Consider the following 12,415-nt stretch of genomic DNA (forward strand, 5'->3'; position numbering starts at 1 on the left):
TCAAATTCGCCGGGGAGTCATTCCTAGACAAGTCAGCAATCATCCTCAAAAGCAACGAAGGAACAAACTCACTCGACAATCTCCCCATCCGCCATGACCAGCACGCGATCATAGTCCATGATCGTGCGCAGACGATGCGCAATCGCAATAATAGTGCAGTCGGGGAACATCGACCGCAGGACCCGCTGCATGTGCATATCCGTCTCGTGGTCGACCGAGGCGGTCGCCTCGTCGAGGAGTACGACCTTCGAGCGACGACACATAGCCCGCGCAAGACTGAGGACCTGCCGTTGACCTTGGCTGAAGTTCTCTCCATTCGCAGCGACAGGTGTATCCAGTGTAAGCGCACGGGAAGACTTGTTTGTGTTGTGGCCGTTGTGCTGGCCTGCGGGAGGGCTACTGTGATTATGGTTTACTGCGGCCGTGCTCCCTTCCGGGACTTGGATGGAAGTACATGCCGCCAGGGCAGAGCGCAGCTCAGACTCGCTGGCTTCGCCGAAAGGGTCGAGGTTGGAATGGACATCGCCGGAAAAGAGCACCGGCTCCTGCGGAATGAGGGTCACGCTGGTGCGGAGTCGGTTCAGAAGCACCTGAGAGATATCGACGCCGTCGATGGTGATGCGGCCGCGGACGATGTCCACAAATCGAAGCAGCGACAGGCCTAGCGTGCTTTTGCCGCTCCCCGTGCGACCAACGATAGCAATGCGTTCGCCCGGATTCGCGACAAAAGACACGCCGCGGAGGACGTCGGGTCCGCCCTCGTGATAGCGGGCGACGACGTCGTGGAACTCGACGCGGCCGGCAATGGGCCAGCTAGCAGGGAGGGCAGCGGCGGCTTTGGCGCGCTTCTCCTCGGAGAGCTGTTCCTCCGGCGCGATGTCGGCATACTCGCGCATGCGTTGGAAGCAGTTCAGCTCGACCTCGAGCTCGTTTGTGGTGCGCACAAGCGTGAGGATTGTTTGACTCAGGCCAATAGCGTTGGTCAACGAGAATCCGACGAGGCCCGCAGACCCAGGCCAGAGGAATGCAACATATCCGGCTGCCGCGGCGACGGTGGCGGCGCACAAGTCGGATCGCACAGACACCCATCGGTTGCAGTTATACTGGGCCTCAGCGGAGCGAGCATGCACAGCTAACTTCTCGGCGAGAAGCCGCTGAAAGACAATGCCCATGCCCGCTCTGGCGCGGATGACGCTGAGGCCAGCTAAAGAGTCCGTAAAGTGGGAGAATACTGGGGAGTAATTTATTGAGCAAAGACGCTTGATGGAGACCTGCGCTCGGGTATACATCTCGCCAATGGCGAACCCGGCAGAGCAGACGATGGCGGCGGGGAGTGCAAAGATAGGCATGATGGATGCGACGCTGGCAATGCGGAGAAGAAACCGCAATCCATTGTCGATCGACATGCGCAGCCAGTCAATAATAATCGTGTCCATGGACCGTGTGTCGTTCCCGAAACGGTTGATGGCTCGACCGATGGGGTTGTCGTCGAACCAGGAGATGGGAGCCGAAAGGACCGCGGTGACAAGCTGTTTGTGCATCTTCTTCGCTGCAACCCAGCTCCCATACTGGTAGATGAGATTGTTGGTAACCTGCATAATGAGAAAGAGGATAATCAAGGCAGCATAAATAGCAAGGTAGAACATCGTGTCGGGTCTTTCGTATTTCTCATATGAACCTGTCCAGAGGGACAGCCAATAAGTGATGGCGAAGTATGCTAACTGGACCGAAACGGTTGCCAGAACAGCGATAGGTGCATAGAATGGCCCACCGAATAGCCGCATGTACTGGAAGACTATGGTCTATCAGCATACCAGTCAATCCTTCAAAATCCACTGACTTACAGAGAGTGCGAGGCACGCGCCCCGTAGCCGATGTTTCCTTTACAATACTCCCTCCTGTGGCTGGTTGTCGCTCGTATATCGCAGGTGGGATGGTGGCCGATGGGTCCACTGGTGAATCACAATGGTCAATAGTTTCTGGATTTGCCAAACTGCTGGAATCGGTCTCTGTCCCCGGGGTGGTATAGCCGGAGGATTGCCTTAGGGCTTGTTGGACATTCGGTAACGCCGGGACGGGCAGCACTCTACCATGCTCCATGCGAATCACCAAGTCGGCTTCTTGAAAGGCAGGTGGATAATGAGTGACCAGGACTACTGTGCGATCAGAGAGGAGACCGCCTCGGAAGCATTTCTCGAATACCAATGTGCTGGTATGCGTGTCAAGAGCAGAGAAGATATCATCCAGCAGCAGCGTAGAAGAAGGCGAGTACAGCGCTCGCGCTAGAGACACTCGCTGCTTCTGCCCTCCAGACAGAGACGTTCCCTTTTCTCCCACCAAGGTCAAGTCACCAGCAGGTAATTGTCGCAGATCCTGCGCAAGACCACTTGCTTCGACAACAGCATTATACCGCGCTTCATCGAATGCACTATAAAACGTGATGTTGTTACGGACCGTGTCATTCTGCAACCAGGGCGCCTGTGGCACATAGGCCACGTCTCGCGGGCAGGTGGCAGAGCCCGATTCTAAGACTGTTTCGCCCAGCAAGGACAAAAGCAAGGAAGTCTTTCCACACCCGGTCGGACCGGTGACCACGTTGAGTGCCCGTTGCTTGAAGCAGAGAGACACGTCCTGCAGCCTGAAAGCGGCGATTGGGGTACGTCGAAAAGTGGCATTCTTCATCTCCAGCGGTCCCTCTGGGTGTCGCTTGATTTCTCCCGCAGAGTCGAAAAACCGGTCTATCCGACGAAGCGACTCAGCACCCTGCGCGGAGTACCGACTGACGTTGGAAAGCCACACAAATTGAGATCGCAGGGTCTCCATGATAGAAAGAGACGTGAACGCGACAGGAGCTCGCAGCGGGAGGCCTGTGAACAGCACGAAGATCGAAAACATGACCAGCAGGCTCACCATCGGGAGTAGATCACCAGCCATTGAAATCGCTGCAGCGTAGACGCTACGTCTCCAAAGACGCCGTTGTTCAACACTGCGGACTTCGTTGATCGAGTCCATAGCGGCATGCTCCCAACCAAAGTATTTCAGGGTGCGTATCGAACCCAAGTACTCCGATATTTTGGCCAAACGCACATCGGTCGCGCGCATTACAGACTGCTGGATACGGGACACCCTGCGAGATGCCATAGCCGGTAGAGGGGTGAGCAATAGTAGTGCGAGGACGCCAAATACAGACGGCCATCCGAGCATTCGATAGAGGAAAACAAGCGCCAGCGTGGTGGCGATCGGACTTGCCGTAGCCACGTAAAAGATGTCCCGAGAATTGTATATAGCATCCACATCGTACGACATCAAACTGGTCAGGTTTGCCTGGCTCGACTTTAGGGCTCGTTTGGAAGATTTCGCGCTTTGACACTTCAAGTACCCGCTTGTCTTTTGAAGGTCCACGGAGTCGTCGTAGATGTATGACTTCATCGCCGTCTCGTAGATCTCTTGGACAAGCGAGATGTTAACCCGCACAAGAAGCCGAGTGGCCGTGAATATATACTGCTGATAGCAAAGGGAGCGTGTCATTGGTCCAATAAACAGCAGCGACACCCAAAGGATCGGCTTAACAATGGCATCATCCGGCTCTTCCAGAAAGGCGAGTAGCCGCAGCATTGCATACGGAGCCACAAAATCCACGACAGCGGTGGTGGCCGACCAGGTCATCATCGTTCTGATCTCCGTGCTGAGCAGCCGACACAATGTCCGCAATGTCTTCCCTCCTTTGAGGCGTTGCTGCTTAATTTTCTTCAGCCACTTTGATGGATCGTCGTATGATGGCAACGGGGGAAGATCATCCATTGTGAGATCTCTGCGGAATCCGCGTAGGATCACGTATGTGATCCATTCGTAAGAGCAGTAGTATGAGAATAAGGAACACGTCTCCTCTGGAGAGGGACCTCCTATCATATTTGACTCACGGGTCTCCGGGTCGATTGCGAAAGGCCGGCGTGGTCGGGGTGTCGCAAGTGCGATTAAAATCACTGCCGCCATGCACAGCATCAGAGCAACTCCCACCCTACTCGGACGATACGTCGCGCCAATAATTGCCATGGGAGCCAGGTCCTGTGCAAATGACAAAAACAAGGCAGCGAGAGCCATAGCATTCATATGTCGATACGCATGCGAGCGGTAGGTGCGATCTCGGAAGCAGTACTGGATCAAACCGAGGAAGACGATATAGCTTAGCAGTAAAGAGCGTTTCCAGCCGGGGCCATGATGGACATGAAGCCACCCCAGACAGCAAGCAGCGATGGTTACTGCCAGATGAGCGAAAGCATACGGCAATGAGACTATGATCTCCAAATCATCTCTAGACTGTTCAAAACTCCGCTCGGATTTGGACCTCCGCCAGCGCTTCAGGTAACGCACGGCGACTGATATGACGATAACGACACAGGATGTCACCAACGCTGCCAGATGTAAGTCTCCTGAAGCGACAAAGGCCGAGACTAGCTCGGTTCGGTGAATCCAAGCATCCCTGGGGTTATAATCAGCAATTGGTCTACGGAGCGAACACAAAAAAAATCACAAGAGTCACTGACCTCGGCCCTCGACCACTGTCAACCAGAGACCTGGTCTCACCCTCCCCAGCTTGGCCTATTGAAAGACCAAAAACATGCTGGGAAGGTAGGAGTGGCTCCATCTTGTATAGCACCGGAGACGTCAAGTCACCGAGGGGCTTGCATTGGCCGTGGATGCAACACTCGACCAACAGCAGAAGAGTCCAGCGAGCACAGCATTGGGTAGGAGAAAATGAGTCTTATTGTTAGGTACAAAGGACTTAATCCATTGCACGAGCGGGTGGCAGTGGGGGACAGGAGTCCTAGAGTAAAGCTGGGGAGACAGAAAAGTCGGGGAAGTGAAGTCTGGAGAACGTTGGAAGCAGGGCGGAAAAATCGGGGATGGAACCATGGATCGCACTTAGGGTTGCATCTGATAAGGCCCTATCTGATGTCCGCCTGCACCCTCAGGCATCCCCCTTTTTTTAAGTGATAGCAATGAAGCAATGAAAACAGTACAACCAGTAAGAATATCCCACATTACCGTCTCTGCTAATTCACCGGAGACTGTCCGTTGCGATACAGCCACAGCCGACTGAGTTCCTTCACCTTCTTTCTCCCAGGCTTGTTCTCGCACTCTGTGCACTCAGCGCCCTCGACGGACAACAATCCTTCAGAAATCCCATTGTGACCATCTGGTTGGACCGCAGGAGTCGATGTTGAGCGGCCCCAATAGGTTCGCCCACAACCGCGACATGGGGGAACCTCGACCTCCATCTCCATAAACTCATTCGTATCCAACATCCTCTTATCAGGTCCGGTCAGAAACATCGTGTCCAAATAATGCTGGACCATCTGGTGGCCTTTACCCGGACGAACAAACACCTGTCCGACGTAGCGATTAGGGATTCGGGCGAAATTGATGATCCCCCAGCGGCATACGAGGTCGCCCTCGTTGGCGTAGTGCTCGATATGACGGAGACACTTTGCACGGGGAATCTCAGGAGAGGCACCAATGTTGCTTGGAGGTCGACCACTAGACTTGTAGGGGTTGTTGAAGTGGTTGGCAGCGCTGCCAAAAGTGTAGACCTCGAGCTTGTTGAGGATGTCGCACGGCAGCTCATCAATCAACCAATCGACAACCAGACTTCCCTCGATGCCACCCTGGCTGTGGCAAATAAAGACAACCTTTTTGTTGTCCGGGTCCAAAAGATCCTTCTTTACGAGTGCGTAGGCGTCTCTGATATCCTGTGTTGCGTATGAGAAGTTTCGCTGGATCAGGCATTCGATGATATCGAAAACCATCCCGTATCTATGACCGTCAGTCCAGACACCATCAGAAAAGAGCACTAGAGAGGGTCTCTCTACTTACGTCTTATTGTGCACACCAGTCACCCTCCGACCAAACGAGCACGCCAGTCGATCGATACTGTTCTGCAGCCACCTGCGTCTACACATGTGACATGACCTGTCAGCCCCGTTTCCAATGGAAGATCATTCGCACCCCTGGACAAACAACGGTCAATTCTTACCCCACTGAAATTCCATTCAAGAAAACCCAGCACTCCTGCCGATGCTCTGGACGCTCGGTGTCGGGAACAACCGAGCGCAAGATCGGACCGTGCCGATTAAACACGACATAGCAAATGACCGTGTTTATGGCGAGAAACACGGCGGCATAAATCAATATCGCCAAGGCAGGAACCATGAATAGAATGCAAAAAGGCAGGGATATCAGAAATGCCAGCTGGGACACGCTCAACACCAGATGCACGATGAAGATCCGGACGTTGGCAACGCACAGATACATTTCATCCTGCTCTCCCGAAGGACATGGTGTCAGCGGCGTAAAAACGCCGAGAAGATGGGGCAGGCATCGAAAGAATAGGATAATGTCGGCCCAAAGCAGTTTCAACGGCGAGTCAGTATAGGGCAGTGGCACCTCTGCTTCGGCGCCTTCTTGGCAAGGGAGAAATGATGCCGACATGGCGAGTGGTATTTGTAGGAATAGAATCTGGTATAATGACTTGGCTCGTGCTGATATGGGATATTGTTGATCTTGGTTGGGGAGAAGAAAAGGGGTATAGGGAAAGGAAAGCAAGTCGGAGGAAGTTGCTACGCTACATAGGGGTCTTCATTATCTCGTGATGCCCTCTTTCCTTTTCCTTTTGAGACAACCGAAGTATACCAGGTAGGCACCTACGTACATGCCTCCAGTCAACTGACAGCTATCCACATGATGATGTCGTACATGTACGGCCAAAGCGAAGGACAACTGGCAGGACATGTCTTGGACCAGGCGGCTGATTCCTTGAGCTGTCGGTGAATCACGCATCCAAGGATATCTCCATGAAACTATACAAAGAACGCTCACAACACCTCACATCCAGACAAAGAGATATCCATATTTCCTGGCTCGTTCCTTGCACACATAGTCTTTGTAGACACAATGGAGGAACTCGCTGTTCCTGTCGGGATTTCACCGTGAGAGAACAAAGACTGGCAGGGATGCCAACAATGGCATTATCAGTTGTATGAAGCTTTTTATAACAGCACATCACATAAGACCACCATCTAGAAGTATTATAAATAGCCTGTAGACTCTGTCTGAATGTCTTGTCTTCTCTCCATCCAACAAGATCATCAAAGATCAAAACAACAAAAACCATCTCCCTTTCAAACCCACTCTCAAATCCCCAGCATCACTGAGCTGTTGTGTCCACAAAAGTCCAACGTCCTCCAGCCATGCCCTCCAACATGGACCGCATTCAGAAGGCTGTGGACGCACACGTCCGCCATAGGTACCCTCTGATGGTGTCCGATCTCACCAAGCCCGAGATGAAGTTGCTAATTTGGGTGCTGAACATAGACAACACTCAAGACTTCCTGCCCCGACTCCCAGAGGCAGAGCGCATCAAGCACGCCATCGCGACTCTGCCCCAGGTCATGCGCAGACACTCCTTGGTCCTTCGTGTCGTGTCCAAGGGCCGCAGGCGGGCGCGGATGCTCTGCGGGCCCCATAGCGACCTCAACCCCTTCGTCGTCCACCACATCTTCGAGCTCTTGGACGTCGAGATCGTCGAGCATCTGTGGAAGCTAGAGCGTTGTATTGACCTGCTCGAGCCGAGCATCCGCGAGATCATCAACGAGCTGCAGGCCATGCGTGGCATGTGGTGGCTGCCTGACGACCAATTGATCCCCGCTCCCGACAACACTATCTTCCAACGCAACCGCTGCGAGGCCTGTATCCTGGCCCGGGTTGTGGACGAGCCCATGTACCTGCAGAACCTGCGAACGGCCTTGTTGGCTCGCTCCACGCTTAAGCGGGCGCCCCGACTACTCTCCTTCGTGGAAGAGGCGATGAACACTCACGCCAACCTGACCTCCACCTTGTTCTATATGAGCGGCCAGCTGGCCTTTGATATGAAGGCGGCGCGCAAGGAGGCGGAGGACCAGTGGTGCATGTCCAAGAGCCGCGAGGAGATCGAGGCCCTGGGAGCCCTGGCGAAGAAGCGTGAGAAGGAACTCCAAGAGATGCAGCGCAGAAATATCGACTCCAAGCTGCAGGAAATCCGCGTCTACATGGACCCTGAATCGGATGAGGGCCAAGAGGTCCTGCAGGCCGAGTCTTCTAAGGGCAGTGATGGCGCTGGTTCTGCGAGAAGGCCACAGGACGGTGATGATCCTCTTGTTGATGAGATTTCTGCAGCTTACTCTGCGTTGTCAACTGCTGACGACGAGCTCCCGCCCGACCGAGACGCTTATCCTGAATCCCGGTTTACCGCGACGCCGTCTGAGTACGCCTCTGTTTGTGGTGCCAGCGAGCTTTCGGTTGCCCCTGTAGCCCCGTTGTCCATCCAGAAGAACAAGCCACTGCCTCCTCTTCCTAGAACGCCCCTGCCCATGGACTCTGACTTCTCCAGTGCGGGACCAGCCACCCCATCGAGCGCAGACAAGGGCAAGGGACGAGTGTCAGATGCTACCGAACCCAAGCAGCGCGGTAAACCTTTACCTCCACGGGACTCCATCGACTGGGCCAATGAGTTGCATATGCGTAGCCCTATCGATAGGGCGCTGGAACATGCCCACGAGCTCTATAGTCCTCGGGTCGAGGGTGCGGACCAACATGACAACCTGCTCAGCCCACAGGCGGTTAGATACTCCGCGTCAGAGTATGAAGATGCTCCGGTTAGAGAGGACATCCCCTCTTTTGTTTCGATGGACGAACGCAGCCCTGGTGGCCCGTCTGGGCCTAATGACACCACTTGGAGCCTTTTTATGAAGTCTGGCATGTAGATCGTGCGTGTCTGGGCCTGGTCATTGCAGGAGCGAGCGTTGGTTCAAGAATTGTTAATGTTTCGTATCTTTTCGTATGTGACTGGGATTCGTGTCTGGCTTTTTTGATTGATATTTTTCTTCACTAAGTCATAGATTGTTCGGCGTTGTTCATAGAGGGTGGTTTGAGTTATAGACCAAAAAGACAGAAAAGAAGGGAAAAAAGATTAAAACTTCACACCTAATTCCACTTTCACGTAAACATTCCGATTAAAAACAGTGTACCAGAAAAAGAGAAACCATTGTACAGAGCTAATCAGTAAAGCCCACAGTTATTAATACAGCGTATCAGCTGACCTGACAATTGAAAGCGACATTATCGTTAGAAAGGAGATGGCCCGCAACTCCGTATCCAATTTAAGGGGAGCAAGGAAGGGAAGTATGGATATTAAGAAGCTAATAGGAAGTATTCACGAGAAACGGAAGGCCCGGTCAAGAGGATGTTTAGAAAACACTGCTGGTCACCCCGTGCTTGGAGCCCTTCAGGCTATCCACGCGAGGCGATAGGGTCGCAGTCTTTCTGCGCAAACGAGAGCGCGTATTCGAGTCGGTAGGCTCCTCCGGTGACACGGTCGTAGTCGATGGTGCCGACTCGGCTTTGGCTTCAGCTGCTTGGGCCGCATCATTGTCCACTTGTTTTTGGGCAGCTTCCCGGCTTCGCTCATAGCGCAGTTTGACGTCTCCGTGCCAGCGCGTGTTGAGAAGACGGTCCCAAAAGGTGAAGAAGGGCTGGGAGAAGTTGGTCTTGATACCCCAGCTTTGGTGATGAATATCGTGGTAGGCCGCATTGTTGGAGGTTAGGTGCTGCAGAGGGTCCCAAGGGAATGCATAGCCGCAGTGGTCGTCGACGGTTTTGATGGTCGAGAGGGTGAAGAACCACATGCTCTGGCGGTTGGTCATGCGAGCCGTGAGAAAGGCGACGCCCGTACCCGCAGTGTCGAGGAGGAAACCTTCTACCGGGTGGTTGTACAAAGCACCAAATGCGTAGGGGACGTACAGACGGTGGTGGCGCGAATGGAAGGTGACTGGAAATTGTCAGTAAAGATGGTATCGAGACAGTGGTCGGATCATGACTACTGACCATAGAGCCAACGGTTCAGATGCATGGCGCGATGGAGGAAGTACTGCCAAGTGTCGACAACGCAGACACCCCAGATGAACTGTAATGCCGGAATGAAGTACCAGTAAATGAAGCTGGCAAGGGACAGCTCCCAGCCAGCGAAGGCAGGAACCAACGCCTCTGCACCGCTCTCAAGGGTGACGGACTGTGAGAGGCCCGAATAACGTCCGCCGGCGACCACGGCGCCGAGGATAGTGTGACCGTTGTGCGACAGATTCTTTGCCAGACCCAGCGCATCAATACCGAACAGGGCCAACAGATGAGGGAGGCCTCTTTGGGCCCAGCGAATGCGACGTGCCCAGACAGCCACATCATATTCCTCTCGGCCAATATACTCCTCCTCGTCAAGGTAGGATACTGCAATACCCGCAATGGTTTGGATCACCTGTTGCAAGAGAACATCCCGAACTACATCCCAGCGTGTGACGTGGTTCCGTTTCAAAACTTCGGCGGGGGTGTGAAGGCGGTAGTGAGGAAAGAGGTCGTAGACATCAATGAGGTGATAGATCATAGACAACGCCCAATAAGCGACAATTGGAAGGATCAATGCCAGGATATTGTCGGGAATCGGCGCGAAAAGGGGAGGGCGAGGAGTCAGCGTGTACTCCGGGAGCGGAGGGTAATCGGAGACGTAGGATGCATTGACTGCCATGGTAGGGGGACAGACAACGATAGTGTGATCGAGAAAACGGAGGTTGGGAAAATTAGAGCATCGATTGCCTTGCAACGAAAGGAAGAATGCGACTGATCGGAGGCAATATATAGGTCCAGGGACAGAAAGAATGTCGTAAGGGAAAGGTGGTGTGGTGTGGCAGGCAATAGGAGGCGGCGCAAAGAGGCGACCAGACGACCGCCCAGGACGGAGATGAAAACGACGAAAAGTGCACTCGGAGAGTACCAGTGGCAGGGATTCAAGGAAGGATCGATGGATTATCAATAGTCGGAGGAAATGAAGAGCGAGGGAGAGAGAGAAAAGAAGAGAAGAGAAGAAGGCACCGGATGGACAGGAAGAGAGAGAGGAAGATGGCGGAGAAAAGTCGACGATAAAGCCGTGAGGGAGTCGGATTAGTGGCACCACGGACTGGAAGGACACCCGATCGGGTATCGGAACGGTATGGGACGATCCGCCGAGGGAGTTTCGCAGGTTATGGGCGTATCTTTTCCAGTTATGGTACAGTATTGACCGAGTCTCCATGCTCCGTCGATCTCCCCCCTTATGGGACCGCGATGGGCTGCCTGATCGGTGAGGCAGCATTGTGTTGTGATATGGGCGCATCATGTTCACGCATTATATACCTCACATTTATCCAGAGCCATATTTTATGTATTATAATATCAGAGATCTCGAGAATCGTAATGGTGTTGTAAGGCCACTTCTTGGTGCCTGAGGTATTGTTCTTAACGGCCAATCGTCCCAAAATGGACTAGCCCCGAATTTGCCCCTCGAAAAAAAAAACATCAAAAATTCCCCTCTTTTCTCCCTCGTTTTTTTCTTCCTCTTCTTCTTCTTCTCTCTGTGCCGCCATCCATTTCCTTCCTCTCCATTCTCTTCGTGCTTCCGGGTCTCTTTTCACCCCCTTCAATCCATCAAAATGATTATTTACAAGGTGAGTCTTCCTTTTCTGCAGAAATCAGAATCTCCTTGCAGAAATCTCCTTCGTTGTTCATCCTGGGGTCTGCCCCGCTTCCATCTCAACACCACAACACCCATCATATCCCTTCATGTTCCAGTCAATTCAATCCAAGACAACCAGAAACTAACCCCCTGGTCCATAGGATATCATCTCCGGTGACGAGGTCCTCTCCGACACCTTCAACATCAAGACCGTCGACAACGTCTTCTACGAGTGCGACTGCCGCAAGTACCTCAAGAAGACCAACGAGGACTTCGAGCTCGAGGGTGCCAACCCCTCCGCCGAGGGTGGTGATGAGGAGGGTGGTGAGGGCGAGCAGGTCATGGTCCACGACATTGAGGACCAGTTCCGTCTCGTCTGGCTCAAGACCGAGGAGGGCATGAAGCCCTCCAAGGATGCCTTCAAGGGTCACCTCAAGAGTATGTCAAACAGACCCCCTTCTCTTTCATCTCTGTTTCGACAATCGCTGACCCATCCCAGCCTACATGAAGAAGGTCCTCCAGAAGCTCCAGGAGAAGGGCGCCGATGAGGCCACCATCAACGAGTTCAAGTCCAACGCCCCCGCCGCCGTCAAGAAGATCCTTGGCAACTACGACAACTACGATGTCCTCATGGGCCAGTCCATGGATGGTGATGCTATGTATGTCATCCAATCTCGTACCGCGTTCGATTAAAGCAGAGGGCTAATAACTGTTCCAGGCACATCCTGATTGACTTCCGCGAGGACGGTGTCACCCCCTACGCCACCCTCTGGAAGCACGGTCTTGAGGAGATGAAGGTCTAAACAGACGGTGTGCTGCACCTGTCCGCTTACCGTTGCTGTG

At 53.4% G+C, this 12,415-nt stretch overlaps 5 protein-coding genes across 5 annotated transcripts; 2 read left to right on the plus strand and 3 right to left on the minus strand.

Annotated features, from left to right (window-relative positions):
• Window positions 1–68: 68 nt before the first annotated feature.
• ATEG_05107 (putative ABC multidrug transporter) lies at window positions 69–3,801 on the minus strand (the record flags this gene model as incomplete). The annotated part of the gene is made up of 2 exons (XM_001214285.1): window positions 69–1,795; window positions 1,845–3,801. The coding sequence occupies 2 exons, from the start codon at window positions 3,799–3,801 to the stop codon at window positions 69–71; spliced, it is 3,684 nt and encodes a 1,227-aa protein (XP_001214285.1).
• Window positions 3,802–5,054: 1,253 nt separating this feature from the next.
• ATEG_05108 (uncharacterized protein) lies at window positions 5,055–6,489 on the minus strand (the record flags this gene model as incomplete). The annotated part of the gene is made up of 3 exons (XM_001214286.1): window positions 5,055–5,814; window positions 5,875–5,952; window positions 6,035–6,489. The coding sequence occupies 3 exons, from the start codon at window positions 6,487–6,489 to the stop codon at window positions 5,055–5,057; spliced, it is 1,293 nt and encodes a 430-aa protein (XP_001214286.1).
• A 770-nt stretch (window positions 6,490–7,259) lies between these two features.
• ATEG_05109 (uncharacterized protein) lies at window positions 7,260–8,659 on the plus strand (the record flags this gene model as incomplete). Its single annotated transcript, XM_001214287.1, has 2 exons — window positions 7,260–8,502; window positions 8,652–8,659. The coding sequence occupies 2 exons, from the start codon at window positions 7,260–7,262 to the stop codon at window positions 8,657–8,659; spliced, it is 1,251 nt and encodes a 416-aa protein (XP_001214287.1).
• A 622-nt stretch (window positions 8,660–9,281) lies between these two features.
• On the minus strand, window positions 9,282–10,609 carry sur2 (sphingosine hydroxylase; the record flags this gene model as incomplete). The annotated part of the gene is made up of 2 exons (XM_001214288.1): window positions 9,282–9,862; window positions 9,919–10,609. The coding sequence occupies 2 exons, from the start codon at window positions 10,607–10,609 to the stop codon at window positions 9,282–9,284; spliced, it is 1,272 nt and encodes a 423-aa protein (XP_001214288.1).
• A 940-nt stretch (window positions 10,610–11,549) lies between these two features.
• On the plus strand, window positions 11,550–12,375 carry ATEG_05111 (translationally-controlled tumor protein; the record flags this gene model as incomplete). Its single annotated transcript, XM_001214289.1, has 4 exons — window positions 11,550–11,564; window positions 11,734–12,010; window positions 12,072–12,231; window positions 12,291–12,375. The coding sequence occupies 4 exons, from the start codon at window positions 11,550–11,552 to the stop codon at window positions 12,373–12,375; spliced, it is 537 nt and encodes a 178-aa protein (XP_001214289.1).
• Between the last annotated feature and the right edge of the window lie 40 nt (window positions 12,376–12,415).

The sequence above is a fragment of the Aspergillus terreus genome, genomic scaffold (genome assembly GCF_000149615.1).
Source record: "Aspergillus terreus NIH2624 scaffold_7 genomic scaffold, whole genome shotgun sequence".
In the NCBI taxonomy this organism is placed as follows: Eukaryota; Fungi; Ascomycota; class Eurotiomycetes; order Eurotiales; family Aspergillaceae; genus Aspergillus; species Aspergillus terreus.